This window comes from Neovison vison, chromosome 11, assembly GCF_020171115.1.
Source record: "Neovison vison isolate M4711 chromosome 11, ASM_NN_V1, whole genome shotgun sequence".
NCBI classification, from domain to species: domain Eukaryota; kingdom Metazoa; phylum Chordata; class Mammalia; order Carnivora; family Mustelidae; genus Neogale; species Neogale vison.
The window spans coordinates 35,710,165-35,728,026 of record NC_058101.1 but is presented as its reverse complement, the minus strand read 5'-3'; the positions used below and the strand labels follow the sequence as shown (position 1 = coordinate 35,728,026).

Here is a 17,862-nt window from a genome sequence, read left to right as displayed (position 1 = left end):
TTGTGTGAGAAGTGTCCTAACAGAGGAAGTCTGGGCTGTCCCAGGAAAACAAATGAAGGAGACACATCTATATCAAATCCAACTGTCTTAGTTCCTCTCTGGCTGCATGAGGATCAACCACCATCATGAGCAACGTGGTTACCATCCAGACCAGGAAGTGCATGACCAACAGCCTACTTCACCCCTGGGAATACAATAGTAACTAAGACAGAAATTCGGGGAAAAACTAGCCAAAATGTACAAGACAACACCAGATGTCACCTTTGTATTTGGATCCAGAGCCTATTATGGTGAAGGGAAGACAACTGGCTTTAGCCTGATTTATGACTTCTTGGATCACGCCTTCAAAAATGAACCCAGATACAGACTTGGCGGGTATAAGAGGAAACAGATGTCAAGGAAACAGTGAAAGCAATGCCAGAACAGAATGAAGAGAGTCGGGGGACTGCAAAGGCCAACGTTGGTGCCGGTCAAAGTGAGCTGGGATCAGACACAGAAGGAGCGAAGACTCTGCAGTGACTTTACCTACAGCAATTGTGCAGATGTTTCACGAGAGGATAAATCAAGAAGTAATGTGTTTAAATAAACAAGCAAGTGATTTAAATACATTGAAATAATTAATTTAAATAGATTTTATTTAGATTTCATTTAAGAAATAAGTAATATAAAACTTCACTTACATAAGTAGATAAATAAATACGTAATTTACACAAGTTTCAGTTAAATAAATAAGTAATTCAAAACCAACTAGGGAACGGGAGAGTCTTGCTAGAGGAGGTACCATGGACATGAGCTAGAGGAAGGGGGCACACATCCTGGCAAAGAGTCCACATATCAAGACAGAGTACGTGAGCCCTCCACGTGTGTCCAGCAAACACAAACACAACCATAACATGGCTGTTATGGCTGATGGGATGCGTTCTACATGTAGCTAACTGAAGAGGAATGAAGTTCAAGTTGTCGGCAGGAGCCAGAATATAGCATCTTTCATGCTGAATCTTAGCGTCCCTTTCTGCATAATCCTTCCTTCTCACATAGAAATAAGAATGCTCGTTGAGTCCTTATTATGGGTCAGCATCTCTTCCAAGTGCTTTCCATGTACTAACTCACTTAATTCTCACACTCATCCATGCTGCAGATACCAGTATTATCCCTTTTCTTACATAACTCAGAAACTGGGGTGCAGAGAGGTTAAGTAACTTGTCCCCAGTCACACAGCTCTATCTAAACCCACGCAGTCGGAGTACAGAGGCTAAAACTGTTAAACACTCTGCCATTCATTATTATGGGATACTTCAAATAGTTAAAAGACTAAATTTTTAGAAAGGTATCTGGAGGCTATGGATTCTGGACAGTATTATTGTTCTATTCATTCTTATTCCAAAATCATGCTGTTTAAGTTGTGCTTTTTTTTTTTTTTTCATGTTTTCATATCTAAAGGTAATCTGTGCCTTCACTATTTTCTTTTTCAGGGTTTTTTCTTTTTTTAAAGATTTCATCCATTTATTGAATTGACAGAGAGCAAGAGATAGCAAGAGAGGGAACACAAGCGGCGGGGTGGGAGGCAGTGGGTAGGTGGGAGAGGGAGAAGCAGGCTTCCTGCTTGAGCTGGGTGCCTGATGCAGGGCTCAATCCCTGGGAGCCCGATGCAGGGCTCGATCCCAGGATGCTGGGATCATGAGCTGAACTGAAGGCAGACCCATAACGACTAAGCCACCCAGATGCCCCTTTTAGGGTTTTTTCTTTTTTCTTTTTTTTTTTTTCCTTCTTTGTAATTATTGCCTATTTATTTGTCAAGTGAACTTTCACAATAATTTTGTTGAACTCCAGTTTGGGATTAGAGGATTTAGGTTGAAAGTGCATTTAAATGTATAAATTAAATGAGAAAGTTCGGTGTTTCCATCCAGAAACTGCTATATACTGCTTCATTCATTTCTCTCAAATCTATGAATACATTTTTATAATTTTCTTAAGATAGGTAGCATTTGATAAGATTATCCTTACATGTGTTATAATTTCTGCAGAAGTGTAATATCTTATTGTATTTCCTCATTCTGGATTATCAGCCTAGAGGAATGCTACTTATTGGTATCGCTTCTCCTGAAACGTGAAATAATAAAATTACTGCTCAAAAACCACGAACATCGGAAAGGTATATACTTTATTCAATAGTGTTCAAAACATTCAGAAAAGATTTGGGCCACATGAAAGGCTACAAAGAGAATATGGCATTTTTAGTCATTGTTTATCTATGTTTTAGTTACACATTCAAACTACTGTCAGTGATGCGTTTTCATATCATTTTTCCCAGAGTAAGGCAGGAGGAACGAGCAAATTACGTCGCTCTCCATGACCCATCCCAAGGCTCACAGTTCAAGCTAATCATTGACAGAGCTTTACAATCACAAGCTTTTACTGAAGCGTTTGATAAGACAGGCGGGCAGTGAGCTGCCAGCGGAGCCAGGCTGTGCGGCTGGATCTCCAGGGAATGAATGGATTTTCCGCAGCGCCCATGAAAGAAACATACACGACAGGAAAACAATGTGCAACCGCGGTCTGCAAAGATCTGTCATCCTGTTGGCATTTGTTCTCCTGCGAGCTGTTACTGGATTGTCTGGGGACGGAAGCGCTGTATGGTCTAAAACTCCTCATTTTAGTCCGGTAAATGAAAGTCAGCTGTTTCTCTATGACACTTTTCCTAAAAACTTTTTCTGGGGCGTTGGGACTGGAGCATTTCAAGTGGAAGGGAATTGGAAGACAGATGGAAAAGGACCCTCTATATGGGATCATTTCATCCAAACACACCTTAAAAATGTCAACAGCACGAATAGTTCCAGTGACAGTTACATTTTTCTGGAAAAAGATTTATCAGCCCTGGATTTTATCGGAGTTTCTTTTTATCAGTTTTCAATTTCCTGGCCAAGGCTTTTCCCTGATGGGATAGCGGCAGTTGCCAATGCAAAAGGTGTCCAGTACTACAATGCTCTTCTCGATGCTTTAGTACTGAGAAACATTGAACCTGTAGTTACTTTATACCACTGGGATTTGCCTCTGGTGCTACAAGAAAAATATGGGGGGTGGAAAAATGAAACCATAACAGATATCTTCAATGACTATGCCACCTACTGTTTCCAGACGTTTGGGGACCGCGTCAAATACTGGATTACAATTCACAATCCGTATCTAGTCGCTTGGCATGGGTATGGGACAGGTATGCATGCTCCTGGAGAGAAGGGAAACTTAGCAGCTGTCTACACTGTGGGACACAACCTAATCAAGGTACCGTACCACCTGTAAGCTGGCTTCATGTTAAAGCTTCCGAATGTAAGGGGCAGGAGTTAAAAAGAAATGCTAAGAAATGTATCTTGTGTTTAAATAATTCTTTTTATTGACAACAACTCAACTCATGGTAGTCTAACTCACAAGTTCTCACCTCTAATTTCACATTTAAGGTCGAGCTTTATGTATCTAAGCTCTTAGTAATGTGTTAAGCCAATTATTGTCCTTAAGGGTTGTGCTTTAAATTTTTTTTTAACTCTTGGGGGTGCCGGGGTGGCTCAGTGGGTTAAAGCCTCTGCCTTGGGCTCAGGTCATGATCTCAGGGTCCTGGGATCAAGCCCCACATTGGGCTCTCTGTTCAGCAGAGAGCCTGCTTCCCACTCTCTCTCTGCCTGCCTCTCTGCCTATTTGTGATCTTTATCTGTCAAATAAACAAAAATCTTTTAAAAATAAATAAATAAATATGACTTGCAAAATTAAAAAAAAATTTTAACTCTTAAAATCTACAAGTAGACATTAGAGTGTGAGAATATGAGTTTCCTTTCATTCGGTGAAAAACCAGTACTTTAGAAATCTAGTTGCTGAACCCTTTTCTGACAATGTGTAACCATTTCAGAAATTTTTTACAGCTTGACCTTTTCCAGTCACCCTTTGTGGTTAGTATTGTTATTCTTAGTGATACTTAGCAGTAATAAGCTAAATACATGTTAACTAACTGATCCGTATTAAACACAGGAATGGAGAGAAATGCACTTCACAGTTGGTTTTATCTGTGTTACATGGCAGAAAAGATGAGGCTAACTGTTCTAGGAGGTAAAATTACACTAGTAATATAAAAACTGGGAAGACTATTCTCCACTCGGTTTAAAAAGCTAGAGTTAATGTTGTGAGATGTTAAAGTTACTAAAACAGTGAAAATGTAAGCAAAGTAATAGGAAATATTGGTTGGATGCTTACTGTGTACCAAAGACAATGTTAAGCATTCTGTATACATTATCACAGCTAATCCTCATAATAACTTTGTGAACTAAGTCCTATTAGCATCCTCATTTTAAAGATAAGGAAACTGAAGCTTAGTGGGATTACGTGAATTAATTCATAGATGACAACATAATTAAACACCAAATGTCTTTATTAAGAATGTTTTTAAAAGAGCGATATTTCAGGGATTTTAAAGTGACTTCGTCTCACACTGAAGCCAATATCTAGAATCAGGTTAAACTTCTTGAGTCCAATAGTTTCCTTGGGGAAAATAAATTACTGTGGACTCTTGTCACATTTTGAAAATGAAGACAGTTTATTAGTACTGTTTCATAATGTGCTAGGAGGAGTAATTTGATTTTTGATAATAAATGTGAAATGTGTAAAAGTAGAAAAAATGTATAGGAACATAAAATTACTCCAAGGTCTAAATTTGCACATTCAAAAATACCTACCCACCTTCTTTTCTTTTTGAACTTGCTGGGCTATTATATTATACACAGGTGTTGTACTATGGTTCAGTCGCATCTGCCTTTGCCATAAACAAATTGTATTATTACTTCAAGGTCATTTAACGTATCTCTGACTAGCGTTGTCTATAGAACCTATGATTGATGTGAGGGTGTACTGTAATTTGGCAAGTAAGACCTTAAAGGGGAGAAAACATAGAGCTATTAACGATGAAGATTGTGCATATATAAGTTAGAAAACTGTTCCTTTTATCTAGTTCTTTAAATTATTAAAATGTATGCATTTATATATGCTACAGGCTTGTGTAGATTGAGAAACATTAGATTGTACCAGAGGATACAAAGTGAAAAAGTTCAATTCCTCTCTCCCTTTCCACCTGACAATTTCAGCCTCGAGGAAGCTACTGTTGGTGGTGTTTTATATAATCTTTTTAGAGTTAAATAGGCACATACTTGCCCATATATGTTTATTTAACCTTCTTAAAAGAAAAACGTTCTCAGTTGTTGAAGTTTTCTGTCACTTGGAAAAATGTTCACAATAGGAATTTTCAGGAACAATATACTTTAGTGGTTAATTTAAAGCCTTAAAAACTGGCTATTGGTAAAAAAAAAAAATACACGGGAAAAAGTTGTAACTAACCAATAGACATTGCTTTCAAACTTCGCATATAAAATGCTGTATTTTCAGATGTTTTTCATTGTCCCCTAATTCAAGATAGACTCTGCCTTTAACACAAAATTAGTACTCTCCAATAGTGAAATAAATGTTATTGTTTAAAATTGAGGCATTACATTTTTTAATTATTGACTTTTCCAATAATTTCTCCTATCTCTTTAAAATTTCTAAATCACTAGCTCAAATAAGGAGTGTAAGGGGTCCCTTGAAATCAGCCAGAAAGTGAAATATGCTTCTTAGCCCAGTGACATAGAGCTCCAGAGAGAAATCTTGCAATGGTTTGGTAGCCCGAGGTGAAATCATTTTTCCCACTTGTTCCTTCTCTGTTCTTCCTTTGACATGGAAAAGATTAATTTGATATTTTATGTCGTAATCAGGTATTTATTCCTTATTTTCCCATCTGTGACCCAGAAGCAGCATTCTTGAGGATTTGTTTTGAGTCCGAGTTGAAACATTTCACTAAGTTAAAAAAAAAAAAAAACTAATATAAAAATCAACTTGGGGTGCCTGGGTGGCTCAGTGGGTTAAAGCCTCTGCCTTTGGCTTGGGTCATGATCCCAGGGTCCTGGGATTGAACCCTGCATTGGGCTCTCTGCTTAGTGGGAAGCCTGCGTTCCCCTCCCTCTCTCTCTGCCTCCCTGTCTGCCTACTTGTGATCTCTGTGTGTCAAATAAGTAAATAAAATCTTAAAAAAAAAAAAACTCAATCAACTTTATTCCTCACCCCTCAGACACTGATAAAAGATTTCATAGTGGCTCTTGGGGTCTTTCCAGTTCCAGGATAACCTTGAAAATTCCATTTCAGTCTGCAGAGTCCTGGTTTGGAGAAAACCTGAATGGCCTAGTCAGTTCTGAGACGGACCTGGACTTTAAATCCCAACTTTGTTGCAGATTTGGTGATTACATTACAGTGAGTCTAAGCTTCAGGTAAAAAAAAAAAAAAAAACAAAAAAAAACAGAACTGCCATAATCATACCCTCTAAGAGATGCTCCACTCTGGGTTTTGAGGAGTATTTGGAAGAGAGAGAGTACATTTTTTGACTTGGCCATCTCTAAGCATGGTAATCATGGCTTTAAATATATCTGCAATCTTGGCAACAACCTTGCTAGGTGACTATTATTATCCTCCATGTTTTACGCACAGAGTGATTATTTCTAACATACATCCTGCCTTGCATACAATCCATTTAAGTGGCTCTCCAAAGCTTTTGGGACTAAAGTCCTGATTTTTCACCAAGATACTCAACCCACAACCCCTGGCCTCTATTCCAGGCTTTTTCCTGGCCACTCTCCCATGCCCATCACTAATGCCAGCCCATTGTACCCCATGATCTACTATAGTACATGAATGGCAGTGTCTTGGTCTTACCTCATTGTTCCTCTCCCACTCAGCCTTTACTAACATTCTGTCCTGTGAGGATGCCCTTTGAGCTCCCTACTTGACCCATCTGATGTCCTTCAAGACTCTGTGTAGGCAGTCACCACCTCCAAGTTGTTCTTTTTTTTTTAAAGATTATTTATTTATTTATTTGACAGAGAGAGAGATCACAAGCAGGCAGAGAGGCAGGCAGAGAGAGAGGAGGAAGCAGGCTCCCCGCTGAGCAGAGAGCCCGATGCGGGCCTCGATCCCAGGACCCTGAGATCATGACCTGAGCCTAAGGCAGCGGCTTAACCCACTGAGCCACCCAGGCGCCCTCCAAGTTGTTCTTGACTTGTTGGGGTTAGTGTCCCTCCTAAGGGGTCCCACAATTAAGACGGGCTCGCTTCTGTTGTAGCACTCACACCATATGCTACTCTTCGGTCTCCCCAAGTAACCTGAGAGCTCCTGGAAAGGAGAGGCTCTTCTTTGTCTTTGTGTTTCCAGCACTGAGCACGGAATGTTACATACATGCTGTAATGTATGTAATATTTTTGTTGCGTGAGTAGTGTAGGATTTCTATCTCAAATCCTGCAATTGAAAAGCCAATCTCGAGTTCAAAATTCATACTTCGTTGCATTATAGCTGATTCTTGAAATATTACCCATGTTGATCTACTGGTATATTAGTCAGGACTTTTTGGTTGAGAGGGACAGGAGCCTAATTCAAGACGCCTTAGCAAGAATGGACGATTCCCTGGCTCAGTAGCCAAATCAAAGGACAAATGACCCCATAATGAGAACACTGTCAGAAGTCCTTCATTTCCGTCTCTCATGTCCTTTCCTTCTTGGAGGTTGGCATCCTTCTCTCTTCTGTAGAAGAAAGATTTCTCTCTTTCAAGTCCAGTTTTTAAAATCCTCGAGATGGATTCCAGCCTATATGGCCCTCTTGCTCTCATCCCTCAGATCAGCAAAGCCCCAAGTTTTCACATTAATAAAGGCAGTTAAGATGTCTGTTTTCTTTCTATTTTTAAGCCAATCAATATGCATGAAAATTTAAATTTGTAGGTCCCCCCCTCAAAAGGGAACATCTGAGAGCCCCTAAGTAAACATGCAGAGAAGTTGAGGGAGATGAGTTTGCTCGTAAGAGGGGAAGTCATTCCGTTTATTATGCCACAAAATAGCTTCCATGATAGTTTTGACTTCATTGCTTTAAATTTTTATCTTTCGTAGACATGCACTGTTTACATAGTGTTGGGATTTCTCAACCTCAGGACTGTTGACACTTCGGGTCAAGTAATTCTTTTCTGTGGTGGGGTGTTCTGTGCAATGTAGAATGTTCCTTGGCCTCTCCCCACTAGAAAATAGTAACTCCCTTGTCCCCAGGCTTATGACAGCAAAACTGTCTCCAGACATTGCCAAATGGCCCCAGCAAGTGGCAGGCAAAATTCCTCTCCTTTCCCTCTTCTGAAAAGCACTGATATGAACCTCTACTAGACAACTGGGCTGAAGACATGAAGCATAAATATCAAGGATTTTGAAAGAGAATTAGTATGAGGGACATAAAGTTCCCTCAATTTTAGAAAGTCGTCTCAAGGTTTTCACCAGAGCTGCAAGTTCTGTAGATAAACTCTAAATTAGTTTATGTCTAGTTCGGCTTTTCACACATTAAGAATAAAGACTGCCCCACTAGCTCACGTTGTTGGTGAAACACTCGTAAGAACTGCCCCCAAGGATTTCTCTCAGAGACTTACTTAGTCACGAACCGAACACCAATCGTATTTTTTGAAAGCTTGTACTTTTTCAAAAGCAAAATTCAAGGATTCAAACAAACGTAAGCAATTTTTATCCATTTTTGATGCCACAACAAAGTTCGGGGTTTTTATACATGGCTTCATGTTGGGTTTTTTTGCTGGGTTTGGTTTTGAGGTTTTGGGTTTGTTTTGTTTTGGTTTGGTTTTGGTTTGTTAGCACATCCAAGTGCTATGTGTACCATTATTTACTAAAATGTTTTTCTTTAAAATGTTTATTTTGAAATGAAATTTTTTCCTGCAATACATGAGGCCAGTCAAATACCCTTAAAATAAGTTTGTAACAGTTAACAAAAAATTTCATCTTCGTTACACCTAAAGTGATGACTTTGCACAAAGTGCACAAAGAGGGGGATATATCAGACTTGGAAAACACCACGTTAATACATTTGGTCCTAAAACCAAACACAGTGTGCCATTTTAAAATGTGTCATAAGATGCTTTTTCTTATATAATTAAAATAGTTTGAAAAATGTAACACTATTAAATGGGAAAATGCTAATATTTATGCACATGTTATAGGAGCCTCTTAAATATCCATAATTTATTTTCTAAGTATTTTCAATTTATTTAACATAAACTTTTCAATACAATTTTTAACAAAGTAGGCTTATGTAAAATAAAATATATGCCAACACTTTTTTGTATATTACACACTAATGATGAAATTATTTTTCAAATTCCTCAGGGGTTCAAGAGATTGCTTAATACTGTGAAAGAGGCTTTCAGGACAAGAAATCTTGGGAAACTGTGCTCAAAGTCGAGGCTCACCAGTGTGTTCCTGAGCCTGGGATAAAACTTGATTTATTCCCTATTTTTCTACCTCTTTGTGGAATGATGTCTTAATATTTCTTGGCATCATTCCCTTAGAGAAGCTCACACCAGGCTGGGTATGTGTTAAGTATCCAACAAATAGTTCAATTGATTTTCAATTATTTCAATAGCTCAATTATTTCAATAGTTCAATTATTTTCTATTTAACGAAGATCTACCTTGTACTAGAAAGGATTTAAAACTTCCACTGAATAAAACTGAAATTGAATTTCAATTCAGGGGCGCCTGGGTGGCTCAGTGGGTTAAGCCGCTGCCTTCGGCTCAGGTCATGATCTCAGGGTCCTGGGATCAAGTCCCGCATCAGGCTCTCTGCTCAGTGGGAAGCCTGCTTCCCTCTCTCTCTCTCTGCCTGCCTCTCCATCTACTTGTGATTTCTCTCTGTCAAATAAATAAATAAAATCTTTAAAAAAAAAAAGAATTTCAATTCAATTAAATTGAATTGAATTTCAATTTCAATTTTATTGAAATTGAATTGAATTTCAGACAGACAGACACACACACACATACACACACTCCAGCATGGATTCTGGCATTAACACATAGTCTTTTCAAAACAAGCAAATCAATAATGTATGCCTGTTTCTACTAAAAAATTTTACATTAAAAGTCCATCCTGAAACAAGCTGCAGAATATTGAAGACACCTGAAATGTGTCACCTGAAATGTGTCAGTAGTAGAATATTGAAGACACCTGAAATGTGTCAGTAATGTGTTCATGAAGACCCATTATAGTATTCTTTCCATTTTTATATGTTATGAACATTTCCACTGGGTGGCTCAGTGGGGTAAGCCTCTGCCCTGGGCTCAGGTCATGATCCCAGGGTCTTGGGATCGAGCCCTGCATTGGGCTCTCTGTTCAGCTGGGAGCCTGCTTTCCCTCTCTCTCTCCACCCACCTCTCTGCCTACTTGTGATCTCTGTCTGTCAAATAAATAAATAAAATCTTTTTAAAAATTTTAAAAAATAAAAGAAGTAAAGAGATTATTTTTATTTTAAAAGAAAACAATTGTCTTTATGTAGTATACTTCTTAAAGGACCTATTACAATTCCTAACCAAAATTTAGTGTTAAAATTCAAGACACAGCAATGACGTGAAAAAGCCACGTCATATGACTAATAGGCAAGACTTCTTTGCTAATAGGATTAGTATGCTGCAACTACTTTCTTGAACAAGAGGGCTGCAGTGTTTTACAGGCACATTTAAATAGATTAAATGTCATTTTTTAAACCTCTTCTTTCTAAGCCCCCACCAATAGCTGAAGACTAAGTATAATATTTTGAAATGGAAAGGTTTTTTTTTACCCTACAATAGTTGCCAGAGCCAAAATTCAAATCTTACCCATCCAAATCCAAGCTAACAAGATTTGATGACATGAATCAGCTACCTAGCTTCGGTGAAAAGGAACAATTTATGGTCTTGAAGCCCATGGAAGCCACTTGCATTAACGCTGACTCACAGACATTTAACTTCACTTTGCCTATTTAAAGACCAGAACCATCCATCGACATGTTTCCCCCGCCCCCCAAAAAAATCTATGAACAGTTAATCCCTGGGACAGCTGAGTGGCTCAGTTGACTAAGAACTGCCTTCATTTCGGGTCGGGTCATGATCCCAGGGGCGGGGATTGAGCCCCGCATTGGACTCCTTGCTCAACGGGGAGTCTGTTCCTCCACCTGCCACTCTCCCTGCGTGGTTCTCTCTCTCTCTCTGACAAATAAATAAATAAAATCTTAAAAAAAAATTTATCCTTGACTCATACATTAACCATGATATTTCCCATGTGTCCCCAGGATTCTAGAGTTTTATTTGCCCACAAATTTAGTGTCCCATTAAAGTAATGTTTGGTCCTTTCTGTGTGCCCTTGGCAAAACCATCTGAAGTTTAAATAAATGTTAACACAATTATTCATTGAATTAGTTAATCCATGATACTTGTATTATAATCCCAACTCATCTCCCTTAAGATCTAAGACACCTCTAACAAAATATAGAAAGTAATGATCCAACAAGTTAAGACTAGCATCCTTAGAGGCATTTCTGATCAAATTTGAATAAAAAGATAAAAACTGCCTGTGGGTAAGAATTGTCAAAGGCAGTTCCCATAACCAAAATACCATGGTTAGATATGAGTTCTATTTTTAAAAAAAACCTATTTATAGAAGACAGTTTGTTTTCTAAAATCTTCAAGAGAACAATATTTACTTTTTCTAATTGTTAAGTAGAAAAAGTTATACTTCAGTGAATGATTAACAAGAGTTTAAATAAATTGTAATTATAAATGTTCAGAGAGTAACATTATGATCATATTTAAACAGCTTGATTTGATACGGATACTCTCAAACACGGAAAATTTGACCCAACTAGAGATCAGAAAATACTATAAACACTGAAAGCCGTGCTAGATATGATGTAAGAAATGAACTGAGGAAAACTTTACATTTGCTGGTAGAGTACAATAAGCCATTTACTTGTATATAAAAAATTAATTGCACATGAAAAATCTTACTGAGAAAACTCAACACTGATTTAGTCTACGTTCAAAGAAGAGGGAGTCATTAAACCATTAAACATGAAAGAAGGATTCTGTTGCTGAAAAGTGGTAGAAAGCGGAGAAAAGATCCAGACCTCCTAACTTCTTCACCAGGAAAGAGTGACTCACTGACGTCATTCAGATGGTTCCTGGGCAATCTTCTGGAAAATATTTGGGGGATATCTCCCGGCTGGGGAAACCCCGATCTTTAGTACTGGGGGCAGTGTACTGAAGGGTTCTTCATAGTGTCATATCTTGACCAGAGATTATGTGACTAAATCTTTAAAAAGAGGGCTGGGGTTTACCGCTATCATTCTTCTTTTATGTTATCTGTATATGTATTGTATGTCTCCTGCTTTTCCCTTTGAATATCAACACACTGGGGCGCCTGGGTGGCTCAGTGGGTTAAAGCCTCTGCCTTCGGCTCAGGTCATGATCCCAGAGTCCTGGGATCGAGCCCCGCATCGGGCTCTCTGCTCAGCCAGGAGCCGGCTTCCTCCTCTCTCTCTGCCTGCCTCTCTGCCTACTTGTGATCTCTCCTGTCAAAAAAAAAAAAAAAATCTGAATATCAACATACTGCTATGGAGTAAAAAGACATCCTTTTTTTTTTCTCTAAGATTTTATGTATTTATTTGACACACAGAGATTACAACCTGGGGGAGCAGCAGGCAGACCCGCTTAGCGGGAAGCCTGATGCAGGGCTGGATCCCAGGACCCTGCTATCATGACCTGAGCAGAAGGCAGACACTTACCACCCAGGCGCCCCAAAAAGGCATTCTTTAATAGACAATGGAATCTAGAATAACAACTTTTTTTAAGGATTTCTTTTATTTATTTGACAGAGAGAGAGAGAGAGATCACAAGGAGGCAGAGAGGCAGGCGGGGGATGCGGGGAAGCAGGCTCCCTGCTGAGCAGAGAGCCCGATGTGCGGCTCAATCCCAGGACCCTGAGATCATGACCTGAGCCAGAGGCAGAGGCTTTAACCCACTGAGCCACCCAGGCACCCCTTAAAGTATTTTCATCAAGTTTTCCACCAAGCTCTGCTTAGTTGTTAGTTCAGTTCTTCTTTGTATAAATATTTCTCAAACCAGCTGATGAATAAATAAGACTATTAATTCATTGTAGAGTGATATTGGTAACAGATAATTCAGCAATTGGATAAACACTGCAATTTCCAGGGGCACCTGGGTGGCTCAGTGGCTTAAGCCTCTGCCTTCAGCTCAGGTCGTGATGTCAGGGTCCTGGGATTGAGCCCCACATCGGGCTCTCTGCTCAGCAGGGAGCCTGCTTCCCCCCCACCTACCTCTCTGCCTACTTGTGATCTCTGTCAAATAAATAAATAAAATCTTTAAAAAAACACATGCACACACACACAAAAAAAACACTGTAATTTCCAGAATTAAGGGCATTTATTAAAAGCCTAAAATATTTTTAGGTAATTAAAAAAAATTTTTTTTAATGTATCTGAGAGAGAGAGCACGAGTAGGGGCAGAGGAGCAGAGGGAGAAGGACAAGCAGACTCCACGGTGAGCAGTGAGTGTGATACAGGGCTTCATCCCAGGACCCCGAGATTGTGACCTGAGCCAAATGAGCCAGCCAGGTACCCCCAGAATAACAATTTTTTACGTAAGTTTCTGTTTTTTCCTTTGAGATTTTTGGAACTTTGGAGAAACTAAAGAGTAACAGCGTACAACAATTAAATTAGCGGACAGAAAACATTTGTTTCTACCAATTTTCTTGACTTTTTTAAACTACAAAAATAGGGACACCTGGGCAGCTCAGTGGGTAAAGTGTCTGCCTTAGGCTCAGGTCATGGTCTCAGGGTCATCCGGCTTCGGGGAGCCTGCTTCTCCCTCTGTCTGCTGCTCTCCCCCTGTTTGTGCGCACGCTCTCTCTCTCTCTGACAAATAAATACATAAATAAATAAAATCTTAAATAAATAAATTATAAAAAGAATGCATTTTTACTGCAAAACATTGAAGCAATACAGAGAGACATAAAGTAAAAAATGAACAGTCTCCTTTTTCCTTGCTTCCCAGCCCCACACCAATGTCCAAATACTTTCCTATGCGCATATGAACACATACATACAATTACTTCTTTTACAAAATTTGCATCATATTCTTACATTAAGTTTTGATTATTGTCTCTGATTAATTGAAATCCAAAAATATCCTGCTTTTATCCCTATCTTCCCTTCTCTTTCCTATTAGAGGTTATAGTTCATCTGAAGGCAGGAGCTATCTTTTTTTTTTTTTTTTAAGATTTTATTTATTTATTTGGCAGAGAGAGATCACAAGTAGGCAGAGAGGCAGGCAGAGAGAGAGAGGAGGAAGCAGGCTCCCTGCTGAGCAGAGAGCCCGATGCGGGACTCGATCCCAGGACCCTGAGATCATGACCTGAGCCGAAGGCAGCAAGGCAGCGGCTTAACCCACTGAGCCACCCAGGCGCCCCAGGAACTATCTTGTTAACGTTGTTTTCTTTTTCTGAAAGCCTACCCAAGTGCTTTGTATATGTTAAATAAGTATTTGTAGACTTGAATTTAAGCAATTAGTGTGAATGAATGCAGAGTGCAGAGAAGGACATCATAATAGCTGGGGGTTGAACGAAAGAGGTCAAATGATATTTTGCAACTTGTTTTTGCTGTTGTGTGTAATTTCTATAAGGGAGGGAAAAAATTAAGCAGAAGGTAATGCTGGTGAATTCTTGGTTTGTCTGGGGACTGCTGTGGTGTCCCAACTGGTAAGGGTGCATGACGGTGTCATCAACGCCAGGACTCACAGCTCAGCTCTTCCCTGAGAGTGTCGCTGGGACCCGAAAACTGTCACATGGCTTTCAGGGCGTGCTGGCCCTTGTTTTGGGGCCTCTGTGTCGATGGCATAAAAGTATGCTTCGAAGGCATACAGATTAAGGTGCGTAATGTCCTAGAAATGACAGCAAATGAGGAAGCCGAAAGACTTCATTCTAATTCTAGCTTTGCCCCTGAGACCTTGGGCAAGTCCCTTATGTTTTGGGCTTGGGCATCTCATCCACAAAGAGGAGATTTTTGAAGGTTGGGTCAAGTTCAAGGTCCAGGTCCAGGGCCAAGTCTCAGGTCCATCCTCTAACCCAACATAGCAGGCAAGAGCACAGAACTTGGAGCAATAGGATACCTGGGTGGCTCAGTCATTAAGTGTCTGCCTTCGGCTCAGGTCATGATCCCAGGGTCCTGGGATTGAGTCCTGCATCAGGGTCCCTGCTCAGTGGGGAGCCTATTTCTCCCAGTCCTACTTCCCCGGCTTGTGTTCCCTCTTGCTGTCTTTCTTTCTCCAACAAATAAATAAATAAAATCTTAAAAAAGTAAAAAAAAAAAAAGAACTTGGAGCAATACTGCATGCTGATTTGGTTTGTGAAACTGGACAGGTTATTTATTTAACCTTCTTCCCCCTTGTTCTCCTCTCCTCTAAAGTAGAATGCTTAGAGTTCCTACCATAATTCTCTTGAACGAGGATTAAATGAGATAGTATGTGGGAAGCACTTTAGAACAGTGCCCAGCACATCAGGCACGAGATCCGTGTTAGTTCTTATGACTATTTATATGATTCATTTTCTATGGTTCTGTAATTTAATCACTGTTCCGTTCTATCTGATCATGAAAGTCACTCATCTTTAAGGACCATTTCATTGTGATTTTCTTGGAAATTGTGCTGTGGGGAATGCTCTCTTCCCATCTTGGCTTTAACATTTACAACAGTGTAAAGATCTGGATCCTCAGTCAAGATGGTCAAGTGTGGATGTGGTCCCTAAGGGCTCATTTAGCCTCTGACACCAGTGAGGACAATATCTAATGCCAGCTTTGCTAGTTCTCAGAAAGAAGCCCAGGGAATTACACATGAATGTTCCATGCCATGCTGGGCACTTGGACAATCACATGGCTTTTTTTTTTAATTTTTTATTTTTTATAAACATATATTTTTATCCCCAGGGGTACAGGTCTGTGAATCGCCAGGTTTACACACTTCACAGCACTCACCAAAGCACATAATCACATGGCTTTTTGAAAACCCCAAATTTCCTGGAAAGTCCTCCTTGACCTTTGTAGGTGATCCTGAATTTCAGACATAATAAATATTTTCTCAGCATGTGAGAGTAGGCTACAATACCCTCATTCTATCACTCTTCAGCTCTTTTAATCAATTCTAATCAAGTACAGCAGAAATTAATTTAACATATAACTTTAAAACAGTATGTTGTGGTTCGTGTCCAATGGTCCTCAACTGCTTCAAAATTTAGAAGTGATGGGATGGGGCACCTGGGTGGCTCAATCAGTTACGCGTCTGCCTTCGGCTCAGTTCATGATCTCAGGGTCCCAGGATTGAGTCCTGCATCAGGCTTTCTGCTCAGTGGGGCGTCTGCTTCTCCCTCTCCCTCTGCTCCTTCCCACTGCTCATGTGCTCTCTCTCTCTGTTTCTCATGCTTTCTCTCTCAATAAGTAAATTTAAAAAAAAAAAAAAAAAGAGCTGATGGGACATACAGAAAGCAGGATGGTTTGGTAAAGTGATCAGAGATGCCTGGGTTCAAATCCTAGCTTTCCCCGTGTTCAGCCTCTGTGAATTTCAGTTTGTTTTCTAAAATGGAAAAAATGACATCTGCTTCGCGGGGGCTATGCGACCAATATCGTCTGTCAGTGACCAGCTAACTAGCTGATCCCTACTGGGCATTCACTCAGCAAGGATTCTATGCCAGGCTTTTCTTTGTACAATTGTGAACAAGACAGATAGTAAGCCCTCAAGAAGCTCATAGGCCAGGCACAGTTCTACAATGCGTGGGCCTGAGACATACAACCTAGGGGACCCTCTGTGAGAAAATGCCCCCAAAAGTATGGACACAGGGGCGCCTGGGTGGCTCAGTGGGTTAAAGCCTCTGCCTTCAGCTCGGGTCATGATCCCAGGGTCCTGGGATCGAGCCCTACATCAGGTTCTCTGCTCATCAGGGAGCCTGCTTCCTCCTCTCTGCCTGCCTCTCTGCCTACTTGTGATCTCTGTCTGTCAAATAAATAAAATCTTTAAAAAAAAAAATGCTTCTAAATACAACCTGGCTTCCAACCCACCTAGAACATTTTATAGGGACTCACGCAAGTGAGGGGTTCATGGAAAATCTGTCTTTGTTGCCGGGCCTAAAACTAGTAGGTCTTATTTTCATATTGGAATAATGGTGTTATTTATAACTTCCACAGTGGCTTCTGCATTGACTGTCTTTAACTCTTCCTTCCTAAATCCTCAGGAAAAGCTGCAAGTCACTCATCCTGGCCATTTTAGCTTCAATTATACTCTGAGATATGGTCCTTTTGCATGAAAAAAATTACCAACAGGATCCCAATTGTTAATGTAATAATAACAGGAAACTGAAAATACCATTCTGACCTCTGGAGAGTTGGCACGTCAGTGTTCTCCTCGCGCAAGGAAATTGAACTTTAGTTAAGCATCAATTTGCTGCTATTGATTTCTTCTAAGCTCCCTTCCAATATCTGGGGAAACCCACAAGTGCTTCACTTAATTAATGATGAGCTTTATTCTAGACCTCTTTTCCCCTCTGCATTGTCAGTTTAGACTGTGACGCAAGCATTAGTTGAATTTAGTAATAATATCATTGAAATTAGAATTCTGTAACAATGTTAAAACCATGTTGTTTTTTTTTTAAGATTTTATTTATTTATTTGACAGAGATCACAAGTAGGCAGAGAGGCAGGCAGAGAGAGAAGAGGAAGCAGGCTCCCTGCTGAGCAGAGAGCCTGATGTGGGGCTTGATCCCAGGACCCTGAGATCATGACCAGAGCCAAAGGCAGAGGCTTAACCCACTGAGCCACCCAGGTGCCCTGGTTGTGGAATTTTAAAATAAATTTTCTTTAACAGTTTTTATTTGATTCTTTATGAAATAATTTTAACAA

General features: G+C 39.8%; 1 protein-coding gene across 1 annotated transcript in view; it reads left to right on the top strand.

The window, feature by feature from the left end:
- Nucleotides 1–2,405: 2,405 nt before the first annotated feature.
- The window catches only part of KLB (klotho beta), a 35,964-nt gene continuing 20,507 nt past the window's right edge, over nt 2,406–17,862 (top strand). The window contains exon 1 of the mRNA XM_044224491.1: nt 2,406–3,279. Coding sequence (XP_044080426.1) covers nt 2,542–3,279 — 738 coding nt within the window. The 5' untranslated portion in view covers nt 2,406–2,541. The remainder of the gene's footprint in view (nt 3,280–17,862) is intronic.